Source organism: Drosophila serrata, unplaced genomic scaffold (assembly GCF_035046125.1).
Source record: "Drosophila serrata isolate PLE 108 unplaced genomic scaffold, ASM3504612v1 contig_302, whole genome shotgun sequence".
Classification (NCBI taxonomy): Eukaryota; Metazoa; Arthropoda; class Insecta; order Diptera; family Drosophilidae; genus Drosophila; species Drosophila serrata.
In genome coordinates, this window is record NW_028257200.1 from 2,041,265 (window position 1) to 2,053,963 (window position 12,699).

Genomic DNA, 12,699 nt, shown 5'->3' on the forward strand with positions numbered 1-12,699 from the left:
TCTTACTGGGTTTGAAAATATTTGACATTTTGATATATTGAAAAAAGGCATGTAAAAATCGTGTTTTCACGGATTTCTTAATATCTCGGCTAATCAACCGCGTGCAGCAATACCCGATATGCCAAAATCAAGGACATTTATTGTAGTTTTACCTTACCATTTTTCAATTTCTTCAAACTTTCAGTTTTTGAGCAAATCGCATTACAGTGATCTAACCTTGGGGTCGGCTCAATACAATATAGGGTATCCAAAATTGTAAGTCTTATAACTTTGATTTACGAATGCGTGCACATATGCACGGTATATAGGCTTACTAGGGAAAGATAAACGAAGATTTGGTGAAATTTTCAATGGATTTTAACCCTCAAATTTCGAGAAAATCGAAAAATAGTGGGTGGTGTATTTGGGCTGATAGCTAAGGCGCGAACTATGAAAATGGAACCAGATGGGAACTATCAGAGAACCATTCGCTGAACCAGACCATGGAACCGTGTTAAGAAAAATACTAAATTAAATAAAAAAATCAAATTGTTGAATAAAACGAACGCGTGCAAACTTGCGCGTTATCTCAAACGATAGGGAATAATATTTTATAATTTCGATTAAAATTTTCTTTTTCCGATCTCATTCATAAGCACTCGCTTCATATCGATAGGGGCGCCTCACACACCCTATCGATAAATATCCCGCCAGAAAATATTCCTATTGACCATTTAAGCAATTGTATAAAATATGCGTGGCCGATGAATGGAATTGACATTCCAAGCATTTTGGTAGATGTTTCATCAAAATCCGTTCAGCCGTTCAAGAGAAAACATCACTTTCTCATTTATTTCCATAAATGTTCCTTTGAAGAATAAATATATCTGGCAGCACTGTCTGCCTAAAATTAAGTCAATTTGATTTTAACTTTATAAAAAAAAACATATTTAAAATGAAGATCTTACCATTAAAGGGATCGCAATTATGAACATTTTGATCCACGTTTCGTCAAAATCCGTTCAGTCTTTCATAAAAAATCCCGACTTTTTCATTTATTTCCATTTATGTACCGGTGAAATATAAATATATCCGGCAGCCCTGCCTGCCTAAAAGCAAGAAAACTTGATTTAAACCTTATGGTTAAACCTATGCAAAAGGAAGATTATCCCATAGACGGCATCGCAGTTCTGAACATTTTGATATATGTTTCATCAAAATCCGTTGAGTCGTTAATGAGAAATCCGACTTTTTCATTTATTGCAGTTGGGTACCAGGGGTGCACAGTCATGCGTCCTTAGTATATAAATTAGTAATTCAAATGTTAATTTCTCCAAAAGTACTGAATGGATTTCGATTAAACACCTACCAAATTGCTTAGAATAGTGATATCATTTATTGGGCAGACTATTAAATGTTATTTCGAAAATTTGCTTCTCAAATCTAGTGCTGCAATGCCCTTGCTTTGTAATATGATTTCAAGTCAAAAATTTGCAATGCAGTGAATAAATTATTTCCGACCCTATAAAGTATATGTATATATTCTTGATCAGCATCAACAGCCGAGTCTATCTAGCCATGTCCATCTTTCTGTCTGTCCAATTATAAGCAAAGCAGACCCTTATATTTAAAGCTAAGTAAATAAAACTTTGCAGTTAGTCTTCTATATACTCTCACTAGTATATAATGGATTAAAATGTTCAGAACTACAGTGCCGTTTATTCTATTTGCATACATACGCCCTACCATTAAGTTTAAATCACATTCTTTTATATAATATTTTTTCGACGAACATACACACATATGTACATACATATGTACATACAATTACGGCAGTAAATGAAAAAGTCGGGATTTCTCATTAACGACTGAACGGATTTTGATGAAACGTATATCAAAATGTACAGAATTGCGATGCCGTCAAGGGAACAATTTTCATATTGCATAATTTTTTTATTAAAGCTAAAATCAAATTAACTTTATTTTAGGCAGACAGTGCTGCCAGATATATTTATTCTTCGAAGGAACATTTTTGGAAATATATGGAAAAGTGATGTTTTCTCTTGAACGGCTGAACGGATTTCGATGAAACATCTACTAAAATGCTTGAAATGTCAATTCCATTCATGGGGCATGCATATTTTGTACAAATGCCTAAATGGTCAATAGGAATATTTTCTGGTGGCCTATTCATCGATAGGGTGTGTGAGGCACCCCTATCGATATGAAGCCAGTGTTTGTGAATGAGATCGGAAAAAGAAAACGCTAATTTCTAAAGAACTGTGAGTTAGATTTAATAGAGCTTTAATTCGAAATTATAGGATATTTTTCCCTATCGTTTGAGATATCGTCCAAATTTGCACGAGTTAATTTAAGGGCGTAAGATTTTTGTAAAAGTTTGCGTCGATTTTGCTTGTCTGGGGAGGGGCATAACATTCCACTGGGGTATATACTAAAATAATCTAAAAAGAACGAAATAGGTCATTTTCCCTAACTTGATGTTGAAAATCCCACCAAATTGATTTGAATGGCTTGTCTTAATGTTTTAATCAACAATTTGCTATTTTTATTTAATTTTGTAGTTTTTTCAACATGGTTCCATGGCTTGGTTCAGCGAGTGGTTCTCTGCTGGTTCCCATCTGGTTCCATTTTCATATTTCGCGCCTTATCTATTAGCCCAAAGACAAGAAATCCGTGAAAACACGATTTTTCACATGCTTATTTTTTATATATCCAAATGTCAAATACTTTCAAACCCAGTAAAAAAAACAATAGTAAATTCATTTTTTAGCATTAAAACAATTTTTTTTATTCGAATTAGTGCCTTTATTACTAAATAAATGAAAAATTAAAGATCCCCTTCGTGTTCCACTTTCCCGCCGTTCCTTTTCGACACTAACTCATCGATGTTATTTTACGTACAAATTTTTTATGTTATTTATTTATGTTTTTATTTATGTTTTTATTTATATGTTTTTATTTATTTCCGCAATAGTCAGTGTTGCCAAATGAGCGCGATCAGCTGGTTGCCAGTGTGACCAGTCCTTATCGGTTCTGGCAGATGGCATTTATCAAACGGTCACTTTAGAATCCTGTGCCGCCTTTTCTGACAGAACGCCGGTTTTAAAGAAGTTCGTGTAAAATAAAAAGTTAATCAGAACCAGAACAACTATGTCCATAGCCAACTTCAGCTTTGTCAACATGGCGGCCCAGCTTAACGAGGAGCAGGGCATTACATTCCAGGACAAGGCCCGCACCTGGGACACCGCGGTTGACGGTGAGTGAAGTGACGCCGCCAGGCCTTTTGAACAATTAACTTAGGAAATACTTTCTTCTCGAGCAGCCCAGGAAGTGGTGGACTCGCTCAACAAGCAGTCGACGGTGCACTACCTCAACCTCGATGGCAATACGCTCGGCGTGGAGGCTGCCCAGGCCATTGGCGAGGCGTTGAAGCGCCACCCGGAATTCCGAAAGGCGCTGTGGAAGAATCTGTTCACGCGCCGCCTCAAGACCGAGATACCAGTGGCGCTGCAGCATCTGGGTGCGGGGCTAATTGCGGCTGGGGCCAAGCTGACGGTTCTCGATCTCAGTGACAATGCCCTGGGACCAAACGGAATGCGCGGCCTGGAGGAATTCCTGCGCTCGCCCGTCTGCTACTCCCTGCAGGAGTTGCTGCTCTACAACTGTGGACTCGGCCCCGAGGGCGGCACCATGCTGTCCAAAGCTCTCATCGACCTGCATGCCAACGCCAAGAAGGCGGGATCGCCACTCCAGCTGCGCGTCTTCGTTGGCGGGCGCAATCGTTTGGAGAATGTGGGCGCTAAGGCTCTTGCCAACGCTTTCAAGACGCTCCAGACATTCGAGGAGATTGTGCTAATGCAGAATTCAATATACTATGAAGGTGTCCAAGCGCTGGCTGAATCCTTCAAGGAGAACCCGCACCTCCGAGTTCTGAACATGAATGACAATACCCTGAGGGCCGAAGGTGCCGGCCTAATAGCTGATATCCTGCCTTCCCTTCCCATGTGAGTCGAGTCGGTTAAAACGAACAATCACGTTATATTTAATGTATGTTTGCATATATCATCCGATTGTATTTCTTTGCAGGCTTCGGGAACTAAACTTCGGTGACTGCCTGATCCGTACCAATGGCGCCTATCATTTCGGCGAGGCTTTGGAGAACTCAAACGAGAAACTGGAGGTGGTCGATTTGAGTTTCAACGAAATAAACAGCGATGGCGGCCTGGTCCTAGTGGCGGCCATGCAAAACAAGCCAAAGCTTCGAGTATTCAACATCGACGGCAATTGCTTTGGCCAGGAGGGCTGCGAACAGATAAAAGCTGAAATGGCCAAGCTAGAAAATGCCGCTGCCTTGCAACCATTCGAGGAAGATGGTTCTGAGGACGAAGATGGAGCAGATGAGTCTGAAGATCAAAATGGTGATGATGATGGTGATCAGGATGATGAGGAGTACGATGAGGATGAGGGCGAGGAGTACGACGAGCATGAGCACGCTAACGATACCACGGAGGAGGCCGACGAGGAAGACGAGGAATATGCTAATCTGGCCGAAGAGACTGCCTATGTCACTACCAATCCCTACGCGACAAAGGTACGGGCGATTTTTGGAAAGAGCTGAATTTATAATTTTAATCATCTTTTAGAAAGCCAATTATGTATTCAATGAATGAATCTGTCACGATTTTGCTCATCAAACTTTTTTTTAGCTTTTCAACGAAACAACCAACTCGGTGACCAGCGATACCTTTTCCGTGGCCAACAAAACGATTAACACTATTATTACCCCCGAGAAGTTTTGCCTCAGCCAAAAGCCATGCTCCCTGGACGAATTCAACTCTTTGGACTCTGACAATAAGTTACAGGATCTGCAGGGAATCTTAAATGTAATTAAACTTGATTCGAGCTTGATAACCGAAACTAACTTTATATAAAAATCTCAATTAGCAATTCAATGATGATAACCATCTTCTGCTGCTCGTCTTCACCACTCTGAAGTGTGCACATCTGTCACAGTCATCGAAGGCCGCCTTGGAACTGGCCGTCTCTCTGTACCAGCTAACCTTTGACTACGCCATCAAGACCAAACAGGAGACCCGTGTCACCAACTATGTTCTCAGGCAGCTATGCCTACTGCGCTGCGAGGAGCCCTTCAAGTCGGACTACAACATCAAGAGCTGCCGATACGCATTGTCCGAGGCCCTCAGAAGTCCGCAGTTTGCAAACGACAACATAAAAAATACCTTCAACATGTTCCTAAAGAACATCGATGTTTAAGCTATAGTGGATACATTGCCCCGACCAAAAAGATTAATTACTAATTTATTATTATACGTTCCAGATTATAGAATGTAAAGTTCTTTGGCGTGGAAATATATCTACTTGTGGGCTTTCAAATAAAAGGCAAACGAAATTTATCGTTTATATTTCTTTATAGAATATATGACTTAAGGGATGTTTTTAATATGCCTTATTCGTAAAACTAAATACTACAAATTAATTTATCTTTCTATCTATCCAGATATTTTTGACCTTATAAAGTATATGTATTCATGATCAGCATCAACAGGCGATTCGAACTAGCCATCCGATTATTTAAAAACAAGTCCCCCGGCTTAAAAACTATCTGAATGAAATTTTGCAGTTAGTCTTCTATATACATTCACTAGCATATAATTCGGAACGGGCCGAATCGGACGACTATAAAATTAACTTTTCCAGTTTTCAATATATTTTTATATTATTTGGGATATAGACATTTTGTATTATTCTGGAATTTCGGTTTAATGTAATGTAAATCCGACTTCTATATTATATATGTAGCTGCCATAGGAACGAAAAAGAAATTAATGGAATAAAATAATAACTTCTCGAAGTTCTTAAAAAAAATGTAATCTAACCAGAGATGTAGTCTTTTTATAATATTTCTGAATTTCAGATATCATTTTATAAATTATGTATTGGTGACTGTAATAAAAGTATTCATTTCTTCGTTGTTTTTAACATAAATATATATAATTTATATTGTATTGATTATTAATTACTAATTGCTATCTGCAAGGGTATACAAACTTCGGCGTACCATTGTTAGATTTCTTTCTTGTTTTAAACTTTTGTTACTTATTTTTCAAGAATAGAGAAATTGTGCTATTAATCAGTAACCCAACAGAAGATTTTTAACCTTAGCTCAATATTTGTCCAAACAACATAGGATGTCTTCATACTTAGTTAGATCTACATATTTATATTAATAATAATAATTAACCCTTTAATGCAATGATAGCTTCAAAGCTCACGAGAAATAAGAGCTCTTAGTATATTCCACTGGCTTATACGCTGATTGACAAGAGAAAACCGTTTGATTTGGTTAAAATGAATTTATTTACATAAAAACGTTTATGAGAGGACTAAGAACTATGTTTATAAAACATGGGTAAGGGGGATACATCGATTTTATGCTTATGTATGTATTTATTCCTGTTGGTGGATTAACTCGCTGCTCTGGTCTGGGATACAGAGATCAACTACAGCAAAAGAATGTAGCGAAGTTGTTTACTCCTAAGGTATAAAATTAAAACACGAAATAGAAATAAACATTAATTGATGTGTGTGTGTGTGTGTGTGTGTGTGCTGCGAGAACATTTAAGGTGCGTAGGAAATAATAAACAATTGTTGCGGCGAGTTTTAAGCCTCCGAATATAATAGCGCCAATTCCGATTCCATTCCAATTTCCGATTCCATAGCTAAATATAATATAAAAATACTATAGGCAAAAAAGAAGAGCAGTTCGAGGCAGGCGAGACCCTGCTGATGTCGATTCAGTTGCTCAACATTCGAAATCCGAATCGTCATCAAGTTCGATAGGTTCGTCATCGTCATTGTCACTCTCGATGACGGCCCGCCGCTTCTTTGGCGGCGCCTTCTTTTTGGGTCCTCCGCTGCTGTCTTCGTCGCGAGTTCGCTTGACTGGGCGCTTGATGGGCGTATCCTCATCGTCATCAGCTGGGCTGTCATCATCGCTGGAACCCACATTCCTGCCTCCCTCTTCATCGGAGAAAAGAGAGCTGTAGTCAATTTTCTTGCTGGCTGCCCGACGTCCCGGGCGTTCTACCCGCGAACCAGCTTCTACCACATCGTCATCATCAGAAATATTGACACTCTTTGCCTGAACGATAAATAATAATTTAGATATTTTATGAAACTTCAGAGAGACGGATAATATCACTTACCTTGGCCTTGCTAAAGTCAAGTTTTCCCTGCTTCAGTCCGTCGCCATTCTCCTTCTTTTGGCGCGGCTTCTTCTCGGCCGGCTCCTTCTTGACAGCAGCAGCAGCAGCCTTCTTCGTCTTGGGCGAGGCCTTCGTGCCACTCTCGACCAGAGCGTCGAAATCGTCCATCTCATCGGCCTCGGATTTAACGGCCTTACCCTTTGGCTCTTTCTTCACCTTAATCTCCTTCGGTTCCTTTCCAGCCTTTGAAACCTTGGCCGCCTGAGCCATTTTCTTTATAAGATCATCAGTGACCTTAAATTCAACCCGCTCGCCCTCGGGATCGGGATAGACATCCCCGCCGCCCTGTGGCGCCGATCCCTTCACCTTTCGACCCTTGGCGGTTGTGGTGCCCTTCTGGTTCTTGAGTGCTTTGGATGTCTTTAAATTTATGCCGAGCTCCTCCAATCGCTCCTTCTCTTCGACCTCGTTTAGTTTCTGGTCTAGGGCATCCAAATCGTCCAGCCAGAGCAGTTCCGGAGTCTTTTTCACCAAATTATCCAGCTCGGCGAGCTTGGAATCGCGCTGTTTGAGCAGCTCGTTCTTCTTCTCCTCAGTCAGCATCCACATGGACATGCCCAAGAGATAGTCGAACTTCTTGACATCTGTCAGCTTCTTGAATGCCTTATCTGGATCTAGCTCCTTCTCCTTCTTGACCTTCGAGCTGGCACTGGGTGCTGCCTCTGCATCCGCTTCGTCGTCATCCTCCTCGTTGTCTTGTTCGGCATCTTCCATTTTGATCCGGCGCTGCCATTCCTTGACGGGATCGGCACGATAGCCACGCTTCACTAGCTCATCGCACATAGCCTTCCGCTGCTTGTTCTCCACCACCAGCTTCTTCTCACACTTCTCGAGGATAAAGCGTGCCTGATCACTGAGGCGATCGGCCTGCGCCGTCAGCATTCCCACCAAGTAGTCCTTACGGCGCGCATAGTACTCAAGCCGCAGCTTATAGAACTCGTTGAGCACATCGATGGCGGTGGGGAAGCGGCGTAGACAGTTGTTCTCATCGAAGGCGTGCATCTGGTTGGTGGACATCGTCGTCGTAAGCTTGAACACTCGGAAGAAGCCTCCATCCTCGTTGCGGATGCGATTGAACTCTCCGGGCGTGAAGCTGACCACAAAGCGCACTGTGGTGTCCGTGTGATACTCCCTGTACTCGGAAATCACGGCCTTGATCTTCTCAGTGCCATTTGACAGCGGCTCCAGTACATTCTCCTTGTAGGTCTGCGTCCAAACGCCCACTGGTAGCTCGGTGATCTCAATCCGATCGCCCGGCAAGATCTGAATGTTGCCACTGACCACATAGCGGCCATCCGAGATGTATTCCGTATGTCCTTGGAAGTTTTTATACCAAGGATGCATGATCTGTGGCTCCTCCCCGTTGATCATCCGCTTTAGATTGCGCATTATTTCGCGGGGATTGTGATTGGCTATCTTGGTGGACCAGCCAGTTCCAATGCCCTCGGCTCCGTTGACCAGCACCATGGGAATAATTGGCAAGTACCACAATGGCTCTATACGCTGGCCATCATCGGTTTGGTACGCCAGAAGCGGATCGTCTAGGGGATGGTAGATGAGACGTGTTAGTGGCGACATCAGCGTGAAAATGTAACGAGCGCTGGCCGAATCCTTGCCACCGGTCAGTCGCGTACCGAACTGACCACGGGGCTCCAGCAGGTTAATGTTGTTGGAGCCGACAAAGTTCTGGGCCAAATTAACGATGGTCATTTGGAGCGAGACCTCGCCGTGATGATAGGCGGACATTTCGGCCACTGAGCCGGAAAGCTGCGCTACTTTCACCTCCCGCTTATCGTTCCTCTTGAAGCAGGTGAACATCACCTTGCGCTGACCCGGCTTAAGGCCATCGACCAGGCTGGGAATGGAGCGTTCGTTGTCGGCATTGGAGAACAGCACCAGCTCCAGGTTGATAAAGTCCGCGTAGCTTACGTGCTTGGTGCCCTTGGTGTAGAGATAGCGTTCCGGCAGGCCCAGCTCCTTGCGTCGTTTGACTTCGTCCATGTGGTTGGTGAGCCATACCTTTCGCGACTCGATGTGCTTCCTAGAAAAGGCCATCACAATACTCTCATCGTCCACCGAGCCGTCGTATCTGAAAAGGATGCGATGGCGATCCATATCCTGGAAATACTCCTTCGCCTCCTTGGATGTGGAAGTACCCAGACCCTTATAGTACTTGATATTGTAAGTGTGATGATTGGCCGTATCGTTCTTCCATTCCTCGAACTCGGGAAGTGAGTAAAACGACAGCTCCTCGTTTTTCTTCGTGGCCTTCACAATCGGCGTTATGAACTCCTCGAGGAACGGCAGGCGCAGCAGCTCTGGCCAGTTGGTGTGAACGAAATTGATAAGTAGGCCCTTGATGTGGGAACCATCCTGATCTTGATCTGTCATGATCATAACCTTGCCGTAGCGCAGGGTCTTTAGATCGTCCTCGGTCAGATATTTCTTCTTGTACTGCAGTCCAATGATCTTGCATAGGTTGTTGATTTCAGCGTTCTCAGACAGCTGCTTGAAGTTGGCCTCGCGCACGTTCAGCAGTTTACCCCGAAGTGGAAATACACCGTAATAGTTTCGACCAATAACACCCAAACCGGACACAGCCAACGATTTGGCTGAGTCTCCCTCGGTTAGGATGAGGGTGCAGTTGATTGAGTTCTTTCCGCCCGCCTCGTTGGCATCCTCCAGCTTGGGAATACCCTTGATCTTGCTCGACTTGCGACCGCCCGTCTTTGCGATATCGTTTTGAGCCTTGAACTTGGCCCAAGCCAGCACCGACTCAACGATGCCCGACTTGGACATGCTGGAGATAAACTTTTCAGACAGCGTGCACTTGGAGCCAAAGCTCTTGGCCTGCAGAGTCATGTTCTCCTTAGTCTGCGAGTCGAACGTTGGGTTCTCAATCAAGCAATTGACAAAAACCCACAGATGGTTGCGCACCTGGAAGGGTTTAATGTTGATGCCACCTGCAATTGCAAACAATACAACTCGTAATCATTCTTATTCAAGGAAAGATTAAAACATCTCTAGAGGAATCAAAGAACTCACCCTTGTTCTTTTTCTTCAGAACCTCAATGAGCTGCTTGATGACATTGTCGACTACATGGTCAACATGCCGACCGCCCTTGGTGGTGGCTATAGAGTTTACGAAGGAGACCTGCTGGAAGCCCCGGTCCGACGGACAGCAGGCAACTTCCCACCGCTCGTTGGCCACCTCGTGAACGACCTTAACAACTGGCCCATCATCGTCTGTCTTCACATGCAGATCGATGTAGTCCTTGAAGTTCTTCACCGTGAGCTTGGTTCCGTTGAGGAAGACGGAAACACCCTTCGAGGAAGCGGCCACATCGTAAGCACGACGCGACATAAGCGCCACAATATCTTCGTCGAGGCGGTCCATCTTGAACTTGGCCAAATCGGGGCTGAAGGTGATGCGGGTAAAGTCAGTGCCATTGAAGTCCTTGATCTGGTATGTAAGTATTATAATATATTATAGCATTATTTAAGAGATTATAATATATGCATTCGAATGTACCGTAACATCGGAGGCTTTGCCCATGTTGTTGCCCCAGGTCTGCTTGAAGCTCTTCTTGTACTGCTTCGTTGCCGTCTCCACGGTGAAGCTGTTCGAGAATATGTTGCAGAGCTTCGCTCCGTACCCGTTCCTGCCACCAGTCACCTTCTTCTCGTCGTCGTTGTAGTTGGAGGAGGTCAACAAGTGGCCAAAGATCATAGTGGGAACGTACATCTTCTGCTCCTTGTGCATGGTCACTGGAATACCCTGACCATTGTTCCAAATGGACACCACATTGCGTTCCGGATCGATGTCAATCTTAATGGTGTTCATGGACTTGTCGCGCTGCTTGTTGTCCGCAGCATTCACCAGAATCTCGTCGAAGATCTTGTACAGGCCCGGCACAAATGAGATCTCCCTCTGGACCATCCGATGCTTCTCAAAATCGAAAACCCACATCAGCTCCTTGGTGAACTCCACGGATCCGATGTAGGAATCCGGTCGCAGAAGGATGTGCTCCAACTGCGACTTCTTTTGGTACATCTGCTCGATGGACATGCCGCTGCTACCGTTCTCCATGGTTTTGCTACTGCTGTGACTTAGCTGCCTCTTCTGAAAAGATCAAAACAAATTTCATAATTAGTAAGCGAGGCAAACTGTACGCAGTAAAACTAAAGCTTAGAATACAGCCTTAGGCGTTTTAAATCTATCGCCTTTTTCATTTATCTTCTACGCTTTAACCACAGTAGATATTGACACGTGAAAGTATCTATCAGATTCAAAAATAGAAAAATCCTAAATTATGTACATATGTATGTATCTGACTGTTTTTTCACTTTTTATCTTAATAATATTGTGACTCGAAAACGTTTTTTATATAATCACAAACTATTCCTTTTCTTCAATTTAAACTGTTATATGCATATTAACTTGTATAAAACATAATTATTCACAAATTGAAATATTCTAGTGATAAAAGACACCCTTATCTGATAGCTACTGTACCTCAAGATAAAATAAAAGAGAAAGAAACGACGCGCGCGCGCTCTTGGCCTCTCCACCTAATCCCTCGCGATGAGACTACCTCTCTAATGATTACGTTAACCTAAAGGGTATTGCTGGATGCACTTTGTGAAATCATTAAACTATACGATTCGTTTAAACAACTTAGATTTCCGCAGCTGTTACTGTACTCCGCACATAGTTCGGCGCGTCGCTTTTGAAGCCCCGACTTTGGCGGCATTTCGGCGTCTGTCTGTGCGCGTGTGTATCTGTGTGTTGATTTGCCGGCTCCTCGCGGAAACCCAAACTTGGCTCTATTTCTACGAGTTTCCCCCAGTTAAAATAAACAAGATCAAAGGCTTAATTATGTCAGACCTGACTAGGAACGCGTGGTTTTTTCCTGCAGCGAATATCAGCACAATGTGTTCTCTATACCGGTAGCGCCATTTTTAATTTGCATGCGAAAAAATAAACGAGGTTTGCGAAAAATCTAGCGGCGTGAAAAGAACGACGGGGCGGTTTTCCTGCACTTTTCATAACAAATACTTTGCGATTTCCCGGTTTTAATTACCTGGTTAAAAAGTTGCACACTTTTTGCGGTGTTTGGTGGCCTCGCAACAACAATGCACAAACGTAGGTGATTTAGCAGGCGACGCACTACAATTTTCAGTTTGTAGGTGCGTCCTTTTGCGTTCTAATGCACTAGAATTGATTGCCAAATCGCACTCTTATATATTTATTATTAACATTTATACCGGAGAATCTTTGGGGCGCAGTTGTTGTTGAAATCAAAAAAATTAATTTGTTTTTAGAAATACCAAAGATTCCATATTTTTCTTTTGCATTTTTTGATATTTTTTCTTTGGTCACTCTAAAAGCCAAGGCTGTTACTTATCATTT

General features: G+C 42.9%; 2 protein-coding genes across 2 annotated transcripts; one reads left to right on the forward strand and one right to left on the reverse strand.

Annotated features, from left to right (window-relative positions):
* Positions 1–2,178: 2,178 nt before the first annotated feature.
* On the forward strand, positions 2,179–5,410 carry RanGAP (Ran GTPase activating protein). The gene is made up of 6 exons (XM_020949085.2): positions 2,179–2,261; positions 2,975–3,256; positions 3,323–4,004; positions 4,087–4,591; positions 4,707–4,883; positions 4,945–5,410. The coding sequence occupies exons 2-6, from the start codon at positions 3,151–3,153 to the stop codon at positions 5,272–5,274; spliced, it is 1,800 nt and encodes a 599-aa protein (XP_020804744.2). The 5' UTR covers positions 2,179–2,261; positions 2,975–3,150; the 3' UTR covers positions 5,275–5,410.
* Positions 5,411–6,359: 949 nt separating this feature from the next.
* Top2 (DNA topoisomerase 2) lies at positions 6,360–12,640 on the reverse strand. The gene is made up of 5 exons (XM_020949112.2): positions 12,371–12,640; positions 10,819–11,409; positions 10,332–10,749; positions 7,227–10,249; positions 6,360–7,162 (listed from the first exon to the last, which is right to left on the reverse strand). The coding sequence occupies exons 2-5, from the start codon at positions 11,374–11,376 to the stop codon at positions 6,824–6,826; spliced, it is 4,338 nt and encodes a 1,445-aa protein (XP_020804771.2). The 5' UTR covers positions 11,377–11,409; positions 12,371–12,640; the 3' UTR covers positions 6,360–6,823.
* Between the last annotated feature and the right edge of the window lie 59 nt (positions 12,641–12,699).